Source organism: Mauremys mutica, chromosome 3, assembly GCF_020497125.1.
Source record: "Mauremys mutica isolate MM-2020 ecotype Southern chromosome 3, ASM2049712v1, whole genome shotgun sequence".
Classification (NCBI taxonomy): domain Eukaryota; kingdom Metazoa; phylum Chordata; order Testudines; family Geoemydidae; genus Mauremys; species Mauremys mutica.
Window position 1 is genome coordinate 76,900,108 of NC_059074.1, and position 24,996 is coordinate 76,925,103.

Here is a 24,996-nt window from a genome sequence, read left to right on the forward strand (position 1 = left end):
TTCCAATGGAAAACTGAAATTTTCCATAGGAAGTGGAAGTAGGGACATCAGGTTCCCAAACCACTAAGCCCAAGAGGCAATGCTCCACAATGGAAAAATGCAGTTTAATGTTGTACTGACTAGAAATGAAGTGTTTTGATATTCCCAAATTCAGAATGTTTTATTTCAATCCAAAATGTTACATTTCAATATTTCCAAATAGCAATTTTTCAGAACTTCTGTTCCACAAAACTTTTTGAATTTCAACTTTTCATTTTAATTTGGGATGACAATAAAATGTTGAAATGTTAGAATTTCTCACAGGGTGAACAGTCCAAATTTTGCTCAGCTTTCATGGGCATTTTTTTTCTCCTGGCTCTAATATGCAGCTACCAACATGGAAAGAGTTTTTGTCCCTAATGATATATTTAGGTTGCAATGAAAATTTGTTTGACTTCTGTGGGGATCTTCTTCACATAGGTAAAAATAAGAGTGAATTCAACAGGTCTTACACACATATCTCACAGAGCAGGGAACCATTCCAAAGGGCACATATCCAATGTATCAGAAATGAACCAGGTAATGGCCACATATCCAAGTAACCAAAACTAGCAAGACTTTGTACTTGATGTAAAAGGTGGTCATCTGAGACCTGACCTGGAGCTGCTAGGCCCTGGGTCAAATTAAATTAACACAATGAGTTATTTGTGGCTCACATGATCTAGAAAGCCTGCCTGTATATGAAAGCATATCCTCAGTCCACAGCCCGGGCAGACATAACCTAAAACATTTTCTTTTAAAGCTTCTCCAGTTGGCATTGTTAAGCTGTCTCTACTGCTACCTTCCCACCCTTATGTCTTCTGGGAACATGACGTTCACAGGTGGGATCACTTATGTGGGTAAAGTGTGACTTTCCTCAGTGGTAGTTTTAGTGGGGTTGTAAAACAGCAGCTCTGAGCTCTGCTGAAACAAAAATGAAAATGGTTCCTCTCAAATTAGAATTAGGCTCAATTAGCCCAGGTGACGAAAGGGCACCGAAAACTGAATTTGGTTTCAATAGCAATTTGGCCAATCACAAGCAGATAAACCATTGTTTTCTGTAAAGAAACTGCTCCTGCATAATTGAAAGTTTTCAGCTTTGGTCATTTTTCTCCATGTCTGCTCTCAGGCAGTACTTTTTAGACATGTGGCTTGTCTAATCAGATTAGGAGATAAAGGTTGGGACAAGATGAAGAACTTGTTTGGCCTGAGTCAACGCCTGAAATCAATCACACCTTCCAAAGCTAAAAATATTGTTGGCAGAAAAGGAACAACAATGAATTCAAATGATCTATTTCAGACCACTTCCAGTCCTTCAACTGCTTCCTGCTGGGCTGCCAGCTCCTGACAGACTGACCTGGCACTTCTAGACACTAGAGCTGTCTTCCAAAGTGTTAGTTCAGTGTGCCAGCCTGATGAGAAGTGATCAGAGGATTAGCATCGACCCAGAGAGGGGTCATTTGGACTCACTGATGCTCCTTTTATCCCAGGAGAATTTTCGGGAGGGTTTTATTTTGGGGGGTAGAGAGAGGAAGAAATCAATCCTCCCATGGCTATCTAAAGCTTAGTTTAAGAGAGGCCATAAAAACGTATTAGGCTACAATATTTTTTGTCACTTTCCCCCACCAGACACACACCTGACCTCCCATTTCATAATATTGAATACAAGTGTCTCATTGGCCTCAGCCCTCATCCTTCCATAGATAGCAACAACAGCCAGCTTCACACACAATGCCAGATGTTCATGCAATGGATGTTACAGTTATCTAATTTCCTGGCAGCCTGCTCAGGTTTTTATCATTATAAACTGTTAAATATACAGTGAAATCCTCTCAGAGTAGAGTCCTCTTTTCCATGAAAAACTTTCACTAGATGAGGCGTTAGCAGCTTTTCCTCTTGATTTGTGTCTTAGCCATGAGAAAAAACATCACAGATGCGGGCTGCATTGTACTAAGAACATATGCATGCTTTTAAATCACTTTTATCTTACTTCTTACTAATGTAACCCTGAAATGTAAAATATGTTCTTTTTGCATTCACTATTATAGGCAGAACAGATGGTGAAAGGCTTAGATTAAAGTAATACAGCATGTCCATTAAAATAACCCCCACTGCTGGTGAGTCTTCACCAGATCAGGAGTTATGTTTACTATAAAAAAGGGTTTTGCTTTGCTGTTTGGAATACATTGGTAGTTGCCAAAGCTTTAGGCTACAGCAAGAAACAGTAAACAAATGAGAGGCAGTCTAGCACGGGCCCCAATCCTAATGTCCTTACATAGCCCTTTAAAACAGTGGGTGATTTGGCTGAGTGAGAATGCGTATGGGCTGCAGAATGAATCCCGACGATTCCTTTTAGAGTGAATGTAGAGCAAAATTGGCATCAACATCAATTGCATGGCAACTTAGCAATAATTAATGTGCACTTATAGGGCAGTGTTATTGCTACAGTAAAAAAAGGATATGGTCTAATAATTACTAAAAACCCAACAGCTATTGAAAAAAGTCTTCGCCAAAGAGAACTAAGGAAGAGGTTTAGACGAAGCAATAAAGGCTGATCAAAATCTGACCATAAAAGGTTTCCATCAGAGGCTGAGAACTTTCAACTTTTCCTTTAAATGATCATTACTAATGGAAGATTAAACTCCAAAGCAATTGTTCAGATGATCACAATTAAAACGTTTTGCCAATCTTGTTGCTATTTCCTGTGTACAGAATAAATGAGGCCCAGGGCTAGATCTTTGGGATAGAGAGTAAATGAGGTCCAGAGCTAGATTTTGGGAGACCCCAAATAGAATTATAGTAATGGGGCTGAGGAGAAGGAAAGGGATATCCTTTCGCCAACTCAGTCATTCCTTTCTCTAATAACCCCAACAGTCTCTCATCCCTTCCTTCTTCTATCCCCTTTCCTGTATTTAATCTCTCCACCTCTATAATCAGGTTCCACAAGCAGATCAGTGCATTCAGACAGCAGCAAACCCCACAATCACATCATGAATATTGGTCTGCTCTAAAAGTTGGCAGTCCCTTCTCCCACCCTGAGGCAGGCTTTGCAGGTCCCTGTTCTGCTATAATCAATTTGAATTAAACAAATTCCGACAAGCACTTGCAATTCGACAAAGTCACTTTCAGTGAAAGAGATTCTAGTAGAAGAATTCTGCTCTGCAAACACCCTGGTCCACCTTATTCAGCAGTAATATGAGGTTTAAGAAAAATGTAAACACTGTGTTAAGTGAGCCGAGCTCCACTCCCCCTGCCCAAGTAATGACCATGCAACTGAGATTTATTAAAATCTGCTTTTCTTACAGTCCGCATCTCATGTAGCTGCCCTAGTGGTACACAGCTGGCAAAAGAGTAGATTCTCAGTAAAGCATATTTTTTCCCTGTTTTACTTCTAAGAGTAAGGAAGCAAGGCAAAAAAAGAAAAGTGCACACAGTTAAAAACCCCAGGTACCATCAAAATACCCACTGACAGCTGGGTAACCCCAAGGGATCTCCAAGTCCAATGGCACTAATTTTAGTAAGAATCCCCACCTCCAAAAAAACAGGCTCTGCATGTGAGCCAAAACCACTACCATCATTTTACAGCCATGCTTTTGAGTCGCTCTACACTTCTCCACAACTGAGTAACAGATTATGTGGGCTGGAAACTGATGGGCACAGGCAATACCACCTGCTGCAAGTTCTTTACCACAGCTTTAGTTGGTCTTTCGATAGTTTATTCAGTGACTGGAAGGGATGAGGTACAGACAAGCTGCCAGCATTGCTTGTGGTGGGGTGCTATAATGTACAGTATGACCGTTTTTCAAGAAATTGGCAACCAGCACTGTTGCCGCTTTACGTATGACAAAGTCTATGACTTTACTACCAGTTTAACTGGTGATAAGGATGTAAATTGAAATGGAGACTAACCATACAGGCAACAACTGCTACTAAATTAAATTAAGGCCCAAATACATGAGGGTTGCTAAAGGTGCTAGCAAAAGAAAATTTTTGGTGGCAAGAAGGAAGAATCTGTATGGATACTAATCTCAGGTCGGGGGCGCGGGAGGGGGGTGGGAGGTTTGGATAAAACTAACAGTAGTGAACACGGCCTATCAAGAGACAATGCAAAACAATGGATGAGTTCAGATGCCCAAAAGATAAACAGTTGAACACCTCATTAGGAATATTTTGTAGATTAAAATTTTGAGAAATTTTAAACACATTTTATTAGAACTGTTCATTGTGGAGCATTCAGGAGGAAAGGCTATTCTGGACCAAGCCCTGAGTAACACCAATCTGATAGCTTTCTTTGATAGGATAACGAGTCTTGTGGATAAGGGAGAAGCAGTGGATGTGGTATACCTAGACTTTAGTAAGGCATTTGATACGGTCTCGCATGATATTCTTATCGATAAACTAGGCAAATACAATTTAGATGGGGCTACTATAAGGTGGGTGCATAAGTGGCTGGATAACCGTACTCAGAGAGTAGTTATTAATGGTTCCCAATCCTGCTGGAAAGGTATAACAAGTGGGGTTCTGCCGGGGTCTGTTTTGGGACCGGCTCTGTTCAATATCTTCATCAACGACTTAGATATTGGCATAGAAAGTACACTTATTAAGTTTGCAGATGATACCAAACTGGGAGGGATTGCAACTGCTTTGGCGGACAGGGTCATAATTCAAAATGATCTGGACAAATTGGAGAAATGGTCTGAGGTAAACAGGATGAAGTTTAACAAAGACAAATTCAAAGTGCTCCACTTAGGAAGGAACAATCAATTTCACACATACAAAATGGGAAGAGATTGTCTAGGAAGGAGTACGGCAGAAAGGGATCTAGGGGTTATAGTGGACCACAAGCTAAATATGAGTCAACAGTGTGATGCTGTTATAAAAAAAGCAAACGTGATTCTGGGATGCATTAACAGGTGTGTTGTGAGCAAGACACGAGAAGTCATTCTTCCGCTCTACTCTGCGCTGGTTAGGCCTCAACTGGAGTATTGTGTCCAGTTCTGGGCACCACATTTCAAGAAAGATGTGGAGAAATTGGAGAGGGTCCAGAGAAGAGCAACAAGAATGATTAAAGGTCTTGAGAACATGACCTATGAAGGAAGGCTGAAAGAACTGGGTATGTTTAGTTTGGAAAAGAGAAGACTGAGAGGGGACATGATAGCAGTTTTCAGGTATCTAAAAGGGTGTCATCAGGAGGAGAGAGAAAACTTGTTCACCTTAGCCTCTAAGGATAGAACAAGAAGCAATGGGCTTAAACTGCAGCAAGGGAGGTTTAGGTTGGACATTAGGAAAAAGTTCCTAACTGTCAGGGTGGTTAAACACTGGAATAAATTGCCTAGGGAGGTTGTGGAATCTCCATCTCTGGAGATATTTAAGAGTAGGTTAGATAAATGTCTATCAGGGATGGTCTAGACAGTATTTGGTCCTGCCATGAGGGCAGAGGACTGGACTCGATGACCTCTCGAGGTCCTTTCCAGTCCTAGAATTTATAAGAATCTATAAACACACAAGAGTGTAATGTGATCAAAATATGAAGTAACAGTAACTATAATGAGCATTTTAAAAACTGGCTTCACAAATTTAGGAGGTCTCCTGAGGTGCCCAAAGAAGTATCCCCATTGTTAAAAGTGCTTGATCCCCAGCAGCTCTCACTGCAGTAAGTTAAAACTGCTGGGTCCTCAGCACTTCTGAAAAACAGGCCACTTATTTAAGCACCACAGTATGAACTCAGACTCCTCAGTTTAAGAACCCAGTTTTGCAAATATTGGTCTTGCAGGGAGATCATATCAAGAGATAACACTATGGGCCAAGTATTCAACTGGACTCTTTGCAGGCATCCACAACTATCTGACTATCACCGCTTACTCATGCAACTATCTCCACTTGGGGCACATGAGTAAGGCCCACAGGACTGGGCTCAATGTTTAGTAGCCACAACAGTTTGTATGCTCAACAAACCATACTTTCCTGATCAAATATGGGGTTCTGTGCAGCCAAAGAGTTGTATGAACAGATTTTTGCAAGCACGTCTTTGGAGATCCATTGGAAATTTGACCCCATACAATAGTCAGGGGATTTTTTTTAAATGTAAGCCTGAATGTGAAAAAAGGGGAATTAAAGTCTATTGAAACCTAACACCATCTGCCTGTGTTTCCTTTTCCCATTCACAACTTTGTGCCTTCTTCCTCCAGTTCACCAAGCCATATCTTCCTAACCCCTCCTAGAAACTCACTTCTTTTAGCAAATATTTCACCATTAGTCTCCACTCATGTGCTTCCTAGCGCCTTTCCTTCTCCTGATAATTATAGGACTAGAAAAACAGTTTAAGAAAAAATAGGATCAGACCATAACTGGATCATTCAAATGGGCACAACTCAAAGTCCCCAGATACCAAACAACAAAAATGCTATACCAAGAGCTTTTTCAACTCTGTACTTGTCCCTCCCCCATGAAATCCCCACCATATATTACTGATGATGATTTATTAATGCTGCACCATGCTGTACGTGGTATTTTACAATTAACAACACATCGCTGCCCTAAAGATCTTATAGTCTAAGGACCCAATTCTGCCATCCTTTACTTATGTTGAGGGGTACTTTCCTCAGCCCATTCTAATTTCCTGCTTGAAAGTCAGCCAAAATCAAGTTATGAAGTAAAGAAAGCTTTGTAATATAAACATGTTGTTCAAAGACAGCTACCTGTGGATACGGTGATGTCCTTGATTTTGACTTTGTGCTTGCGAGCCGTGATTTGCTGCCCTTTCTGTTGTCCGTTATGGTTGGAGTTGAATTTGCGTATGAGAATGATGGCTTGGTTGCTGTCACTTGATCCAGGGAGAGTTGTAGTCCTTTATATTCAGTATCCCTATTAAAGGCAGAAGTAGAAGACATAAACTCACTCTATATCTTAATCAGACATGTTTTCCTCTTTGGTGGGGGATGGATACAATTAGTATCTGGAGGAGGGATATCCAGGACAACTGTATAGCTTTAAGTATAGAGGGGTAGCCGTGTTAGTCTGGATCTGTAAAAAGCAACAGAGAATCCTGTGGCACCTTATAGACTAACAAATGTATTGGAGCGTAAGCTTTTGTGGGTGAATACCCACTTCATCAGACACATGCGTGGGTATTCGCCCACAAAAGCTTATGCTCCAATACTTTTGTTAGTCTATAAGGTGCCACAGGACTCTTTGTTGCTTTGTATAGCTTTAGTTTTTCTCTACAATATGTATTATTAGAAAAGCCTAAAAATGCAACTAATGTCTCATTCTATTATACACAGAAATTTTGGACTCAGAGGTAGAGCTGGTCAGAGAAACTTTGACAGAACCATATACCATTGGAATATATGGTTCCTTTGAAATCAAAATGCTTCATAAAATTGGTTGGTTGGTTCCAGAATTTCATTTTGGAAGGAAAACAGGATAAAAGTTCTGCCAATGTCGAAACAGACTGTTATGACATTTTTTAAACAAAATATTTCAGTCACTCCAAAATGAATTTTTTTTCTGGAATTTTCTCTCACAGAGCATTTCCAAAATTTCAGGTTTCACTCTGATTCAGAGCCAAAAATAATCTTCACAAAACGGAACTCCCATCTTTTGTACAGCATTACTCAAAAGATGTACAGACCAGTAACAAACGCTGTGCTATGCAGTTATCATTTGTATCAGAGAATAAAAGTGACAGAGGGGCCCAGATTCTTCAAAGTTGAATGATCACACATACACAAAGCTGTTCCTTTGCTCAAAGTGAATGTTAAATACACTTGTTTAATGTTTCATGATAAATTCATTCAGAACACTATGTTACTGGGGGAGGGGGGAGAATCCTGCATATTTCACTGTCTAGCTAGAAGCTAGCAGTAGCTACAGTGGCACACATTTAAAAAATGATTTTCCTATGACTATTTCATGGCTCTAAAAAATGTCTACACAAAAGTGTTCCTGGTTATTTTTATTTTGAAAATATGGTTACCTTATACACCGCATTCTCCCCATCTTGGCACTCCACTTTCTTCAGTAATACAAATCAGTGATGATGGGGATTTTTGAAAATATTACAAGGCAGTGAGTTTGTAACTATGCAGTTAAAGGGGTGTGGATGGGTTGTTGTTTTTATAAACTGACACATATACAACTACCAGCGACAGAACAGTAAAACTAGGAATTTGTTAATATTATTTTGGCAATCTCTGAATTCAAATTGCTGTGATTTGTGAGATCATATCATTCATTATTCCCAAGCATTCAGGCAATTGATGAATATTTGTGAATATGTTTGCAAATCTTGAAACTTTCATAAATTATCCATCCAAAAATTTACTATTCATTTAAAGATCTTCAATAATCCAATCAGGGAGAATTGAAAAAAATACCGTGAAACTTAAATGACCAATCACCGAGTAGCCAAAAATACCAGTTCAGGAAATCAGGTTATTCATTCAAACTTTTTAGTGAATAGTTTATACAAATACATTCTAAGAAAATCTGCAATAGTTCATAATGATTTGCTAACCAAAACAGGGGATAAATTCTTAGGATAGAATTATGCCCTTGACCTATGTGACTCTATGAGGGGAACAGGAAGTGAGCAGCCCCCATCTCTCGGCATGATCGCATAGAACCTACTCTGATCATGGCTTGTGGAGAAGGAAGAAAGTAAGAGGCTGCATTCTGCATCCTGCCTCCCACAAACCAGCAGCAAAATGGGAGGAGCCATGGCTCTGCCTCTCCTTTGTGCCAGTCAACAGAGCAAGAGGAGGACAGGGGAGGAATTGTGACTCACAATTCTTTTCTGGGGCAGTGCAGTTGCACGTTGCCTCATACTCAGGACTGAATCTAAAGGTTCAGTCTAGCCCTTAATGAAAACTATTAATAACAAATCATTCAACAATCTCTACCTACCATATCCTGAACCATAATCATATGTACATTGATGTAAGCCATGCCGGTTAAAAATATACATAAACTGTGCCCCAGCCTCTGCGTTTCTCTGCTTAGTACAATGAAACTCTTTCAAATAAATACCATGGCTGCAGGGACAAACCTGATAAATGACTGAAAACGTCCATATATTCAAATGATTAAATATGATGAATCTCTGAATAACTACACAAATAAACCTGCTGAACAGACAAATTAATTTATGGTCAATACATCTGTTCCAGACTAAAACTTGTTTGTACCAGGTAATCAACAAACCTGTTAGTAGAACAGATTTCCTATTGAAGGCCTCGTCTCTCCGACAAGAAACATACCGTACAGTATAAATGAGCCACTGTAATTAGAGCAGTAGCTGGGTACAGTATCTCCCGTTTACAACAGACAGATGTTTCCACGGTGTATAATTAATGTTTTGTAATGCTTAGCTACTTCTTTAAGGAATTCATTTCTCCAAACATTGGCTTTAATGGAGATGGGACTGTGCCATATTTGGATCTGTGTTTCAAACCCTCAGAATATTGTGAGAGTTTGGATCAAGGATTTTGGTTTGGCTTATTAGACAAGGAAAGCCCAGCAACAAAATTTGGAGCCCTGTTTTTATCCTCATTAATTTGGGTAGTGATTGGATTCAGGGTTGTGGTGCAGGCCTATCTCTACGCACAAGACATCTGTTTCTGCACAGTTGAGTGCTACCAATTTGCTCTTCGATTGCATGAAAGGTCAAATGCAATATTAAAATGAAGGATGCTAACATTCTGTAGTTAGTCTTTACATTTAATTATTAAAACATCACAATGTATTATAATTGGTCTTGAAAAAATGTTCATAACTTCCAACTCTGACCCAACACCTTTCCTGTGGCAACAAGACTGCAGGGAAAATTATTAGGATAAAACTAAGGAGACAGCATGTTCACAACTTTGCTGGTAAGCACCAGGGTTGTTTTGTTAGTGTCTCTGCTCCCTCTCCCGCAGTATCTATATGATTTAAATGGATAATCCAACCTTGTTGGCTACCCACTCCTCCTACTACAACTTAGCCCTCTCAGCTCCACGTCCACCCTGGAACAGAAGCCTTCACAGGAATGCAAAGTACTACTTCATTATAACAAAGAAGAAGATAAAAGGCGATGGGAAGAAATGGATCTCCACCACTACTTGCATCACAATCCACTACTCCAATACTATCCTTTGTCAGCTGCGCCTGTTTAAGTACCAACATATAAATCTTCCAAACTACAGTGCAGCACAACACTGCCAGGCCCTTGGGATCTGGGGAACTGTAACACCAGCACCTTCAAATGACCTTGAACTACACCATCCCACCCCTTCCCTAATCTCCACTATCACTGAGTTGAGAACATGTCCCACAAGAACACTGTATGCTACAATAAATCCTAAAGCTAACTGCTTAATCAGTAACCTCAGTAAACAGAAGAGAAGAAAATAAGAGCCTGAAGCTCCTGCAGCTGAATGCAAAGTCAGCGGCCACCATCTATCATCTCATTTTGGATGGAGCACATGACCCTGCTTATATCATTAAAACATGGTTCAATGCCACCTGCAACCCTACCCTGGCGCCACTAGTCCCCACAGGATACTCTACATCACATCTCAAGACAGATTTCAGAATGCACCAGAAAAAAGACAAGACATTGAGTAGCAGTTCTGCTCCCCTCCATCCTCGGATGCAGAAGACATTTCATCTCAGACACAACAACATTTGATTGAATCCATATGATCTGTGAGGCAGAGGATAAGAGGAACATCAGACTGCTAGTGAGGTACATAACTGCAGCTGAAAACTTTGTCCTTTCATAGAGGATTGTACAAAGCTGCTGCCCTCCATGGTATTGGAATCCCCCAGATTCCTTGTCTTCAATGATCTCAACCTTCATATAGACTGTATCCGTGATACAGTAACATTTGATCTCATGGCCCACATGAAAACCACAGGATTCTCCCAGTCAGTCTCTAACCTACACATGCAGCCAGACGTTATGTTGGATCTTATCTTCAGCCTAGCACTGTATACTGGAGACCAACATACCACTGTCCTGGTCTGGTCACCATCTATCCAGACAGAGGTCAGAGCTTTCCCTCCCTCCCGCTAGGATAGTGAGCAGCCAAAGCTGGTCTGCTCCTGAGAAACTCCAGAACTTCCTCAATTTCCAACTCACCCTATTTGAGTTAGTATTGTACTAACTCATTGGTGCACCCAAATACAAGGCCAGTGCACCAATGAGTTAGTACAATACTACAGTCACTGTTCTCCACTACTATTGATGCCTTGGCCCCAAGCTAGCCACTCACCCACAGTGACCAAGAAGATCACATAGGTTCACAGATGAACTACTGCAGATTAAGCACACAGGCACAAAGTTAGAATGGCAATGGTGCAAAAATACATTCTGACTCCCTCCACCTGCAGCACAAACACCTGCAGGACAACACCACTACCATAACGGAGAAACAACCAGCCTTCTACCCCTCCCCAATCAGCATTGCAGAATCATGGCCAGCCAAGTTATTTTGCATAGTGAGCTGGCTAGTCAGCCCAGACTGCATAGCCCAGACAACAGACCAAGCACTGATTGTTGTGAAGAGCTGTCTCCACTGATAAGATCAACCAAATATATATTGAGCTAACTGGGGAAAAACTTCACCTCTGACTAAGTTGTATTATCCATCCCACTACCCCAACTAAGTTTGGTCCCATCACACATGCCAAAGCTCAGGATGCTCTGAAAAAATACAAGAGCTCCAAGCGAAAAGGCTTCGTGCCCCTGTAAAAAATATCCATGCCCCTCCTGGCTGGTAGTAGCCAGTGAAGAACTATGCCTGCAACTTACCGAGGTAATCAATGCCTTCTTTAGAGAAGCATAACTACCAAACTCCTTCGAAAATGCAATAGTTATCCCAGCCCTCAAAAAGCCAACACCCTGAAGATCTCTCCAGCTACCGTCCTGTCTCCATCCTCCCATTCCTGGGCAAAATAAGTGAGAATTTTGTAGCCACCAAACTCTAACATGTGACATCAGCCAACATCCTGGATACCTCACAATCAAGGGTCAGACCAGGGCACAGCACAGAGATGGCTCTAATGGCACCAAAAGACAATCTCCTCCTGGCCCTGAACACAAGTTAGACCTCTATGGTCATGCTGTTGGACCTCTTTGCAGCCTTTGACAGAGTGGACAAGGTGCTATTAATCCCCTATGATGGGGTTCACCGACCCCAAACTAAGGTTAAAGGTGGTGGAAACTGCACTGATCCAAGAAGGCCCTGTCACTGAGCAGTTGCCAGGCATGCTCCCTGTGGAGGACCTGCTTGAAAGGGAGCTCTAGCAGGCAGGCAGGGGGAGAGTGAAGGAGAGACTGGCTGCAAGAAAGCAGACAGGCGGTAGCTGCTGAAGCAGAATAATCTACAGGGGCAGGACAGAAACTGTGAGACTAGGCTAAGTTTTGACCCACTCCTTTTTCTCCTTCTCCCTGACCAGAGGGAACAACTGGACTCTGAGGGTGAGACAGAGCTGAGGCTCTGAATTACTGAGCCTGTGCAAGGAAAAAGGCTGCAGCTGGGGATTGCACACACCACTGGGAAGTAAGAGACCATGGTATGGTAGATAGGCAGTGTGCTACAACCTGCATTGACATGAGAGAAGGGAGATTCATACAGAAAAATTATTGCCTATGAAATAAAAGAGTTCAATGGATCCCAAAATCCAGCCTTTTGCTGGACTCTTTCATGATTTGCCCTCCTTTTACCTCATTTGAATGTGCTTCACCATGGCGATGAAAGCATCTCTGAGGACCATCAGTGTTCTGTCAAAAACAGAATATAGCCTAATAATTTATGCAGAAGACATATAGTAAACATGATTACGTAATGTTACTGAGGAGACATAGCAAGCATCTGTCCCCACAGTAGAAAGCGTGTTGTCATTTTAATTGTTCAAGCTATTGGTCCTCAAGCTATTGAGCCATGGGTTGGATCCACTAATTACATATAGTCATTGTTCCCTGTGCTTATACACAGGTATTGTATTGTTATTTTTAAAATAACATATTTCTGCAATTGGCATGTATGTTGGTCAATGGCGCTAAAGAACTATTTCTGCCAATCTGACACAAAATGGAATAGAAATATGAATGTTAAACTGAAATAATAAAGAAAACCCCTACTGCTGGAACTTCACTGTAATCCATACTCAATCTGTTTCACTGAGTTCCTGCCATTTAGTTTAATTACGCCAGGAGCGAGAAAAGAAGACTGTAACTTTTCTTTGTGTCCAAGCACAGTGCTATAATAAATCATTTTTCTACTTTTGAAAAAATGTCCACTTGTATCATTGCTGCTTTCTACCCCCTCTCAGTGTTGACAAAGCCTCATTCAGCTGATGAATAAAAGGAAAACAGTTTCTTGCTCTTTGTTGTCTCCATTACTTTCTGAAGCAGCAGGTGGCACAACAGACTGGACAATTTTCTCATCTGTTATGTCCTATGCTCCTGTACAGAGTATCTCAGCAATGCTGAAAAAAGCCACAGTCTGCTTACAAGATATATAAGGAGGGGAATTCATGTACCCTTCCTTAATGCTGTTAGTAGTGATGGGTGAACCACCCTCTACTCCCTTCATCTTAAATGTAAAATAAACTCATTTTGAAGTTTAAAAACATTTTGTGAAGTTTCCTACCCACCTTCCCTTTAGTTTTCAGTTTAATACACCTCTGTACTTCCAAGTTCAAGCCAGGACCAGAAGCAGAAGTGCCCATATACAATGAGAAAGGCTGCTCTCTGGCATTTCTCGCCTAACCAGAAGCAGGAAGTATCAAACATCTTGCAAGAAGCTCAGCTCTTGTGAGATTTCCAAGATAAGGGTGCAATCCTGCACCCATTTATGCCAATGGCAAAAATCAGTGAGATCAAGAGAAGACTTTAGTTTTGAATACTCAAGGGGTTTGTTTAATTTCAATAAGTATCCAAATTTTACAATGCTTACCTGAACTGAAAAGAACCTCTGAACCTTTTACAGTTCCCTCAACACCTGTTCACTGGGGTTCTGTTGTGTGACCTTGGGCTAATCACGTCACCGCTCAGTGCCTCAGTTTCCCCATCTGTAAATTGGGATAATGATACTTACCCTCCTTTGCAAAACACTTTTAGATGAAAAGCATCACACAGGTCTGATCCAAATCTCATTGAAGTCAATGAAAAGGCTCCCTCTGACTCAGTGGGCTTTGGATTAGGTCCTTCAAGAGATTACTTACTATTGTAGTTAATAATAAGAAGAGTTTGGGCAGCTATAGTTCTGAGTTCCAGGCATTTTCTTCCTCCTAAGCGGCATTAAGAAGTCTGCATGGGTAGCACACAACTTGTGGAGTCACAGACATATCTTCTCCCATCATGAGAATCCCACACTGCAAATCACAGCAAACCTTCAAACACTGAACAATCTCCAAACTAAGGCTTGTCTACACTGTGCGGTAGTGTGCATTAGAAGGGTGTGAATTCTAGTGCACACCAATGCATCATACACTAGTTGGCCCATGCGGACCTTGCTATTGCACACTAAAAACTCCTTACTGCGTGTTCATGTAGTACTGTTTGAAACAGGTCAGCAGGGTCTACATGGGCCAGTTAGTGTGCATTAGAATTCCACACACACACACTGATGCATACTACCACACCACATTAACAAGCCCAAAGGGGCTGAATCAAGTAAATGGTATTTTCTGGAGAACTCAAGCATGATGTTTCATATAAAGGAACATTTAGATGCCTGCAGATGTTTTCAAAAAGCTTCTGCTGGGCAAGTTTTGTATTTTTCCTGCTTGGTGTCTTCTCCCAGATTGTCAGTCACTCCTGCTGTCAAATTGGTCTGACAGTTAAATAAAAGAGAGTTCTGGCCTCTAGATCATCATAGTACAGCTGCATTTCCAACAATTAGGAGATGCAGCTTATCATTCCCAGCTACATGTATACACAGAAGCAGTATGATTGTTGGCCAAGTAGCAACACTTTGTATGCTTGAATTCACGAGGTTTTGCCCAAATTAAAGCATGTGTCAAAGATCTATAATTGTTTTATAAATAAAATTCTTATGATAGTTTAGGATAATTATATACAAAGATCATTTACATCTGTACTCACATGTAACTTGGAAAAAATGTAGAATGCATAAACTAAATGTAACAAAATATGATGACACTAATTTCATTCTGTGATGTGAATCGATAAAAAGTATATCTTTCAAATGTAAGGTGTCTCAGAACACAGTGGGCCAAAATCACATCTGGTATATATCCAATGATTGTGTAAGTAAATGGAGCAATATGTATTTGTATATAGCTCTCAAGGCTTTTGGATGTTAGAACCTGCTTGATAATGATAAAGTTGGCTAAGGGAAAGGCTGTCTGCTATGCTTTTTGAAAAGTGCCATGAGAACTCTAATGTCTACTTGGACAGTCACCAAATACATAAAGGAGCTTAGTTCCACATTTCATTTGACAGCAACTCTAACAGTGAAGAACCTCATGGCACACCCCTACAAAGTCAGCACTGGATGTGTTGTTGGATTGATTGACCTTTTCTATCATTGTTTTCCATTACTTTAAATTCATAATTTTTTTAAAGCACGTTCTAGAATGAACTAAAACCCTGCTAGATGAGGGGTAAAATGGAATTTTTCTCTCTTTAAAAAATGCTTCCTTTGGAAATTGATCTTTGGTCATATTCTCACTTCAGTGTGTCAAGATTTATGTATGCACAGTAATTCCTATTAATCTTAATGGCACACTGGCACACAGATATAAATTCTCACACATCAGCATGAGAATATTCCCATTACTACAGGCATTTTACTGTTGCCCAGGCTACACTTCTCACCTCAATCTTTATCAATGACATTTTTATATGCTGAAATTATTTTGTTTTAGTACCACTGACACTTTTAAGACACTGGACTGGGACCACTGAAATCTGGGTTCAAGCCCCAGCTCTCCCATAGACTCCCTGTATGACCTTTGCCAAGTCTCGAAGTGTGAGATTTTTCAAAAGCACCCGCATGAGCATAGGCCTGCTAAACCCAGGGTTGTGAGTTCAATCCTTGAGGGGGGCCATTTAAGGATCTGGGGCAAAAATCTGCCAGGAATGTACTTGATCCTGCCGTGAAGGCAGAGGACTGGACTCAACTCCATGACCTTCAAGGTCCCTTCCAGTTCTATACAAGTTTAAAAAAAAAACCTCTTCCCCCATTGAAGTCAATGGGAGTTTTACCAATTAGTTCAATGGGAGCAAAGTTAAGCACATTGGGAGCTCTGGGAAATCCCACCTGTAATCTTTCTGTTTTTAGCTCCCCATCTGTGAAAATGGGGTTAATATTTCCTTTCTCCCATCATCTGTCTCACTAGTCTATTTAAAATATAAGCTCTGCAGGGCAGAGACTGTCTCTTACTATCAGTATGCATGACATATAGCAAAACAGGGCCCTGATCTTATTTGTGGCTTCTATTTGCTGCTGTAGCACAAATAATAAGTCTTATGGGGTAGGGACTATCTTTTTTTTCTGTCTTTGTACAGTCTCTAGCACAATGGGGTCCTGGTCCAGAACCCAGGGCTCCTTGGTGCTATAATAATGCAAATTATTTTTTTATTATTAATTATTATTATTATTAAGCGTATTTACAGAAAGCAGTACCAAAGCCACTATTGATGCCAAGTGTTTCTTATTATTTGAGAATCTCCATATATTTAACCTAAATGTTTTTTACTCTGTCCTATATCATTTATCCTTGATTAAACCTCTTCTAGATAGTTAATCATTAATGATTTCTTTACAGTTGCTGTGCAAACAGTTCATTCACACCTATGACATATCAAATTTCAGAGACATGTTCTTTAATTGGATTCATTTATTTCTAATCTGCTTAAGTTCTCACTACTGTAATGCTTGACTAAATATACATTAAACTCTCCTATTTAAACTGCTAAAATAAATTTGAGGTGTATTCTATGAATAAAAGTACTTGATTGAACACGTATATTACCACTATTATGTACCTGTCTGAGCAGAAATTATTAGAAATAACTCACTAGATAAGCACTTGTGATGCTTATGCAAAAAAAGGCTTCAGAGTGGTTGCTTTAGACTTTTTGGTGAAGATTTCCAGAAATCGGAGGCTACATTTATGCTCTTAAGTCCACAATTAGGAACTTAAATAAATTGATCTGATTTTCAAAAGTGCTGAGCAACCAGAAGCTCCCGTTGGCTTCAATAGGAGATGTTGCATGCTCAGTGCTTTCTATTTTAAAACCAACCCAATTATTTAGAGGTGAGATACTCACCCCATACTCTGGCCCCTTTAGCCCCGGACAGAAACAGTGTTAAAAGTGCTAAAAGCCCCAGTTCTGGCTGCAGGAGGATTCACCTACTGCAGGCAGTGTCTTCCCAGGACCTCTCTGAAAGCCCTGGACAAGGGTGAGGTTGGGGATGGGAGGGACATGCCAAGGGCAGGGCCATATCACTGCAGAAGATCCTCACAGCACTGTAGTGCATATTGCAGCCTGGGGAAGCTGCTGTAACTTTAACAGGCCCCCAGAGCTATCTAAGTTACTCCAGGAGCTTCTTCAGCACCAGAAGCAGCCAAAGATTGGGAGGGCACCAGAATGGCTTAAAGCCACGCTAGCCCCCCACCATTGGGCTGTGAGTTTTGTGTTGCATTTCTTAGAGGCACAGCACAGACTCTCATCCTAGGCACCTAAATACGGACAGAAGAGTCTAACTTCAGGCTCCTATTTTTAAAACTCTTGGCCTTTGGCCCCTATCCAAGAGAGAAATGCTATAGTTTATAGTTTCTGCCTTCACCTCAGAGCACTCTCCAGAAAGTAAGAACCACCACATGTCATTGAGGTCTCTGATAATAAATGCTGGGCCTGGTATAAGCAGATGCAGCTCCCACAGAAGTCTACTAACCAAATACAGATGTGGTATAAACAGTGTTGTAGGTTACACAGCATATGCAGCTCGGTCAGGTGTACTTGGCAAAATCATGTAACTTGCACTGATTTTGATTGGCCCTTCAATGGGTGTGCAAAATGAGTGTAACGTACATGCTGAGGGAACAGAAGAGAGATGTGGCAAAACATGTAATATAGGCTGTGAAATAAAGCAGGGTTTCCTGTTTTATTTACATCCTCCTACTAATTGCTGTTCCTGCTATACACCTTTTCTGTCTCCTCTTAGAACTGGTTGGGAATTTTCTAAGTATTTTTTTCATCTGAAAAGTTTCTCCAGGCCAGAATGCAATTTCTGGTCAACCCCTGAAAGAGATACCCTGATCCCAGAATAGTCAACAGCTCAGTGGTTAGGGCACTCATGTAGGATGTGAAAGACCCAGGCCAAGTCCCCACTCTCTCCGACTCAGTCTAAGGTTTTGGTTTTGTGCTGCATCGGAACAGAAATAAATGTTGAAACCCCAACAATTTTTGCTAAATGGAATTCCTGTTTTCAAACCAGCCATACTCGGACTGCAAGTTACAATTCTTTTTGCACACCCACTGAATGTCAAAATTGGTGCAAGATACTTGGCTTTATTATTTGCACCCACTCGCTTTTATGACTCACAGTGTAATTTACACCACTGAGCATATCACCACTGAAGCGAGCGCTTTATGCCTACAGCCAAACACAGAAAAACATTTTTGTCAACAATAGTTATTTTACAATTCACCTAATAAAATTAGTATTAAAAATAATAACAAGAATGTATACAGCTTCACCAACATACACAGCACCTAAAACTTATGTTGAGACACTGAAAGTAAGTCTACTGGGAGCTGAACAGGTGAAAAGGTACAGATACTGGGTAATAAAACATTTACAAGATAATAGGTATAGGGAATATCTAGTGCACTTTTCCAAGCAAATAAATACAATTTAAAACATCATGATAATGTCAAGCTACATTCTGTCCTTTTCAATTCAGTTCCAGTTTTCTAGTTAGCACGCTAAGGGCCCAATCTTACAAGGGAGTTGAAAGCACCTGCTAAGCACCTGGCAGGATCAAGTCCTTATCGAACACCACTTGGTACTTTGCTACTTTTTCTTTAACTCTGCTAACCTGATTTAATATCAACAGAATAACCTAAATCAACCTGATTTAATAACAACAGAATAACCCAAGTTGGATAAACAGTCTTTGAAGAGTCTGACTGACACATGCAGTACAAATTGTAGCTCTAGGATTCAGAAGTGTACTTCTCAGGCTGCACGGTGGAATGTTCTATTACTGCAACTCTATGATCTAGCCCTCTGTGAGCATTATTTGAAACTTTATTAGTAGCTAGTATTATTTCAAATGCAGGGACTCAGTCCTGAAGCCTTACCCAGCTCCTAATCCTGCAAGCTTTACTCAGGCAAAAGGTCCCACTGACTTTAATGGCACTTTTCCCTGAATAAGGAGAGCTGGATCAACTTATTAGTCCTTACTCAGGCAAAACATCTAAAAACTACCCAAGGAAGGACTGAATGAGAACTATATTATTTTGTTCTGTATATACAACAGTAATTGGAAATAGAGTACAACATTGTGCAAAGCTTTTGGCTGGATTTTGGATAAACAGGACTCTAGATGGAGGAGAGAACCAGCCTGAGAGTTTTAAAATAGCAGCACTGCAGGCCCCCAACCCAGAGCACAGTAAAGAGAGAACAGAAAGTCCCCTACCAGAGGCTAGTTGTGAAAGGGCTGCAACTCTGGGCACAGCACAGATACAAAAATGATGGATGGGTTTAAAGAACTTCACTCTGGGTTAACTCAAAGTGTCCACATAAGGCTAAGGGATATAGCTGAATACTGATTAATCAGACACTTCAATTACCAGAGCTGTACTGACACTTCAGCAATATAATGGCAATTAATTTCAATATTGCTGGTATATAGTTGCCCCAAAGACTTACACACAGTGGGCTGAAGATAAAAACTATGGCTGTTTTTTATTAGGCTTCAACAAAGCAATAACAACATGCATAAATTCACGCCTATTCAGCAGTACCTCAGTGGTTTGAGCATTAGCCTGCTAAATCCAGGGTTGTAAGTTCAACCTTTGAGGGGACCATTTAGGGATCTAGGGCAAAAATCCATCTGGGGATGTGTCCTGCTTTGAGCAGGGGTTGGACTAGATGACCTCCTGAGGTCCCTTCCAACCCTGATATTCTATAAAAACTTCTAAGAATGTGCTTAAGTCTTATTGATTGCAAAATTGACATCATTGGAATTTAAGCACATGCTTAAATTAAAGTAAAATTTAAATATGTTAAGAGCTGATTATATGCTCAAGTGCTTCGCTAAATTGAGGCCTGACCGCTATATATTGTGTTATTTTATCCATGTTGCTTAATTGTACTAAATGGCTGATATTAAAGGATACCAACAACAATTAATTAGGCATTTAACCATTTTTGAAATCATGTGATTGACATCTGACTATAGTCACCACAAATGTTTTCAGAAGAGCCAGATGCTGTATCCTTCTTCACACAGCTTCCACAAGTAGTCCCCCTGAAGTGAATGAGGCTACTTCTGGAGTAGCTTATTCAGTGTGAGTATGGGTGTCAGAATCTGGTTCATGCTGAATAGTGAAAACAGATCTCATTTGAAGCACGTACTTGCCATGGGTGAAAGGAGAAAAGAGATTAGTTACTTAGCACTTAATTTAAGTCATGTTTGTCAGGAAGCAGGGCCTGCAGCAGAGCCAATCTCCAGGCAATTTAATGAGTGCAGCTGGCCTGTAAGGGTACATCTGCACAGCAAAGAAAAACCCATGGCTGGTCCATGCCAGCCAACTCAGGCTTGTTGGGCTTGAGCTGTGGGGCTGTTTCACTGCTGTGTAGACTTCTGGGCTTGTCTGGAGCCCAGGTTCTAACCCTGTGAAGTGGGAGGGTCCCAGAGCTCGAGCCCAGACTGAGCCCAGAATTCTACACTGTTGTGAAACAGTCGTGTAGCCTGAGCCCTGCAAGCCTGAGCCAGCCACAGAGTTTTGTTTGCTTTGTAGACTAATAAGCTGCCTGATGGGCTACACTGCCTGATTGTTGGGAAGAGTTAGCAGACTGGCTCTTAAGCCCAGCAGCCGCAGCAGTTCAGTGGCTGTCTACACAATGATTTACCCATGGCTGTGTGAGCACCTGCCTTGCCTTTCTCCAGGTAACCCAGTCTTGACCCTTGGTTTCAATACCTGACTTCTGACCCTTGGCTCTTGGCCTGGCTTCTGACTCTGACCCTCGGCTCTGACTACTGACTCCTGCTCCAACCACGAGGCACAACCACCTATATCCAGAGGTGAAAGTAAGCCGGTACAGTCCAGTACAGCGTACCGGCAAGAGCTGGTACACCGTGCCAGACTGGACCGGCTTCCCGGGCAGTGATTTAAACGGCCCAGGGCTCCAGCCTCTGCGGGGAGCCCTGGGCCCTTTAAATCACCGCCAGAGCTCCGGCAGCCAGGCTCGGGTGGGGATTTAAAGGGCCTGGAGCTCCAGCCGCTGCGGGAAGCCCCACGCCCTTTAAAGCGCTGCTGCCAGAGCTCCGGCAGCAGGGCTTGAACGGCACTTTAAAGGGCCCAGGGCTCCCGACAGTGGCCAGAGCCTCAGGCCCTTTAAATCACTGCCGGAGCTCCAGCGGCAGGGCTCAGGCGGTGCTTTAAAGGGCCTGGAGCTCCGCGGCGGCTGGAGCCCCGGGCCCTTTATTTCACCCCACAGCTCCGGGGCTCCCAGCCGCCTCTGCAGCTGGTAGCTCCAGGGTGATTTAAAGGCCTTGGGACTCCCAGCCACAGCCGGAGCCCCAGGGCCTTTAAACACCTCTTCTGGTTGATGCCACGCCTCTTCTGGTTGAGGTCATGCCCCCACTCAGGACTCCGGCATACCGGTAAGTCCTTTCAGTTACTTTCACCCCTGCCCATAACCCAGTCACTGATAATGTTACATATATATATATATATATATATATATTACGTGTGTGTGTGTGTGTGTGTGTGTGTGTATATATATATACACACACACACACACACACACACACATCAAGACAGTTTGTGCCATGAGGGAGACAGAAGAGCTGAGGCCTGAAATCAGAAGCAGAATCAGAGTTTGTCTTTGAAAAAAAATAAGCCACTAGTTTTGAATACCAAAAGTGACCCATGGAAATTACAATGACACTACATGCAAAACAAAGAAGTGGGAAACCTACTGAACCAAGACACACAGCAGAGTGAAGCATGAAGGAGACTAAGGAAACAGGAGAACCCAAACTTGTAAAATTGCTTAAGGAATACGGTGTTGCAGATGTTCGTGCAGGAGCTATGGGCCAATTGCCTTCCTCCTACCACTTCCACACAAAACCCAACAAACATTGCACAAGAGATCAAGCAGGGTTGGTCCGGAAGGAGTCTTCCAGCACTCAACTCAATCGCTTGGCATAAAGATGGCACACAGCCAATAATGCAAGCCATAGAATGTAGCAGCAGTTGGAGCCCAGCATGTAGTGGGAAAGAGCAATGTATATGGATAGTAGCAAATCCACTGGCTGCTCCTCCACCTGGCCTGCCACCACCATCAAGCCCTTGCTGCACTGCCACAGAGAGGGGCTCCATTACACATAGCTCTGAGACATTCAGAGTTTGAACATTATGTCCTTTCCCATTCCACCCAGGCAGCAGGACCACTGACATGCTCTTTAGGGTTTTCTATTCCTACCTGCCTGCAGAGGCATGGGGGAATTGTACCATTTGGCCCAGAAAGAGGAGTGATAAGGAGTGAGGGTCTGAATGGAAGAGTAACAAGTAAGGAACCTTGTCTGACATGGCCGCACAACGCAAAGCAGTTGCAGCCTCCTCCAGACAACTTGGATGGAATGTTCAAGTTTTATCACCTGATGAAACACAAACTAACAAACTGCACTTGAGGACAAAGCTTATACTGTATATGGAAGCATGAAGGAGAAATTCTAAAAGAACACCACTCTGGTCCCTTATTATACAGCTGGTGAAAGTACTATCATGAAGCATGACTGAATCTTTTCTGAACCTGTTGGCAATCTGTGTTTCCATGATGGTAGAATCGACAATGAAGTGCATTAGGGGATATTATTATTAGCATCAAAAAAGATTCCCGTGGGAAGGAAGCACAGGAGCGGATTTATTTTGCATATGACATTGGTCAAAAGCTCACAAAAAAAATGAAAGAAAGAGAAAAAATCATAGAATATTAGGATTGGAAGAGACCTCAGGAGGTCATCTAGTTCAATCCCCTGCTCAAAGCAGGACCAACACCAACTAAATCATCCCAGACAAGGCTTTGTCAAGCCGGGCCTTAAAAACCTCTAAGGATGGAGATTCCACCACCTCTCTAGATAACCCATTCCAGTGCTTCACCACACTCCTAGTGAAAATCCTCTGAAGTAAATGAGAGTTTTGTATCAGTAAGAGTTTCAGGACTTAGCCCATAATTTTTAGTTTCTTGGCCATTAATGTCACCTGGTTTAAAGCCCGAAAAGGAATTTAGAGTGAGTTAAAGAAAACAGTAGCTAAGAAAACCTGCATGCACAAAGAACTGAAGTAGCATGTTGTGGACATCAGGAAGCTAATGGTGGACAAACAAAATACTGAAGAGAGTAGCTCAACAGTATTCTTATTAAATTTAATATTTTTATTTTTTTCTCTGCAGTATGTACCTGCAAACTGCTGTGGTTGAGTAAAGACCAGTATCCAGTTACGTGATTTCTTTACACTTCTAATCAAATCATCATTGAATGACAATGGGGTCTTTTTACATCTATCAAATAATACGAGTAAATAATGTGAGAATAGCAAAACTTCCAATGGCTTTATTGGAGAACAGGTTTGGGCCATTCCTACTAAGGAATTGTAAGGTAAAGCAACAATTTTTTATGCTCAGTTCACTGTTTTAAATATTTGGCGGGCAAATACCGTGGCCACAGTTAAATCTATGTAACTGTGAGCCTGATACGCAAACACTTACTCACATCAGTAGTTCCATAACTCAGTGGTATTACTGATAAATAAAGTAGCTCATATGTGTAAATGAAGGAGTTAAGCCTGTTATAGGCAAGTAATTAACATTACTATTGTATTCCTAAGGCCCTCCATTTTCAGCTTTTACTTATTTTTTTAACTGAAAATACTGAAGATATACACACGTGTATGTGTGTGTGCATGTGTACATACAGTTAATACACAATTCATGAAATAAACTACAGCATTAAATTGCTTTTACTTTCAATCTCTTCATTATCTGTTGTTTTTTTCCTGTCCTTCCATTCCCCAGTGTTAACCCCTATATTTACCTAAACCGCGAAATTAATTTTTGCACAAATTTTCAGTCTTTTTTGTTTTTGTAATAAACACTGACATTCCCAGAAAATGTTAAACAATATTTTAAAAGTCTTTGTATATTCCCTATGCCATATACTCTTTCACATGGACGCTTGATTGATATAGGGAGTACACCGTGTTATAGGGAATATATATACACAGTATGGTGGGAAGATGGACATTCCACCAGCTCCTAATACTCTAGTAGAGATGGGAACACTGAAGCAGGATGGTGAGGAACCACTGGGCCTGTGGTAATGTAAATCCAACTGATGGGAAATCCCATATAGGAAGAGGCCATGGAAAGCTGTCTGCCCCCAGGGTCACTAACACTTAAAGCCCACTTATTCTGGCTTTTTATGGATTTCATGAATTTCATCCATCATGCAAAGTAATAACATATTTGATTATGAAGTTAATTTTTAAAAATCTGATAAGACAAAAGACTATAAAATGTACTAAGCACTAAAGTTAAAAGGCATGTTTTATAGATGCAATTAACAGTTTATTTACCCTAAACTTTATTTAATCTCTCATGAACTAAATTTTGTGTGTATATGTTATTTTTGAAATGATCTTTTATACAAATTGCATACTTCAATTTGTGCTTCTAATCAGCCTGTTACATAATACAAGATAATCTGAAGATGGCAACT

The 24,996-nt window shown here is 41.2% G+C and overlaps 1 protein-coding gene across 1 annotated transcript in view; it reads right to left on the reverse strand.

Moving 5' to 3' along the window:
* The window catches only part of SIM1 (SIM bHLH transcription factor 1), a 57,583-nt gene that overhangs the window by 9,297 nt on the left and 23,290 nt on the right, over nt 1-24,996 (reverse strand). The window contains exon 10 of the mRNA XM_045008492.1: nt 6,717-6,882. Within this exon, the coding sequence (XP_044864427.1) occupies nt 6,717-6,882 (166 nt within the window). The remainder of the gene's footprint in view (nt 1-6,716; nt 6,883-24,996) is intronic.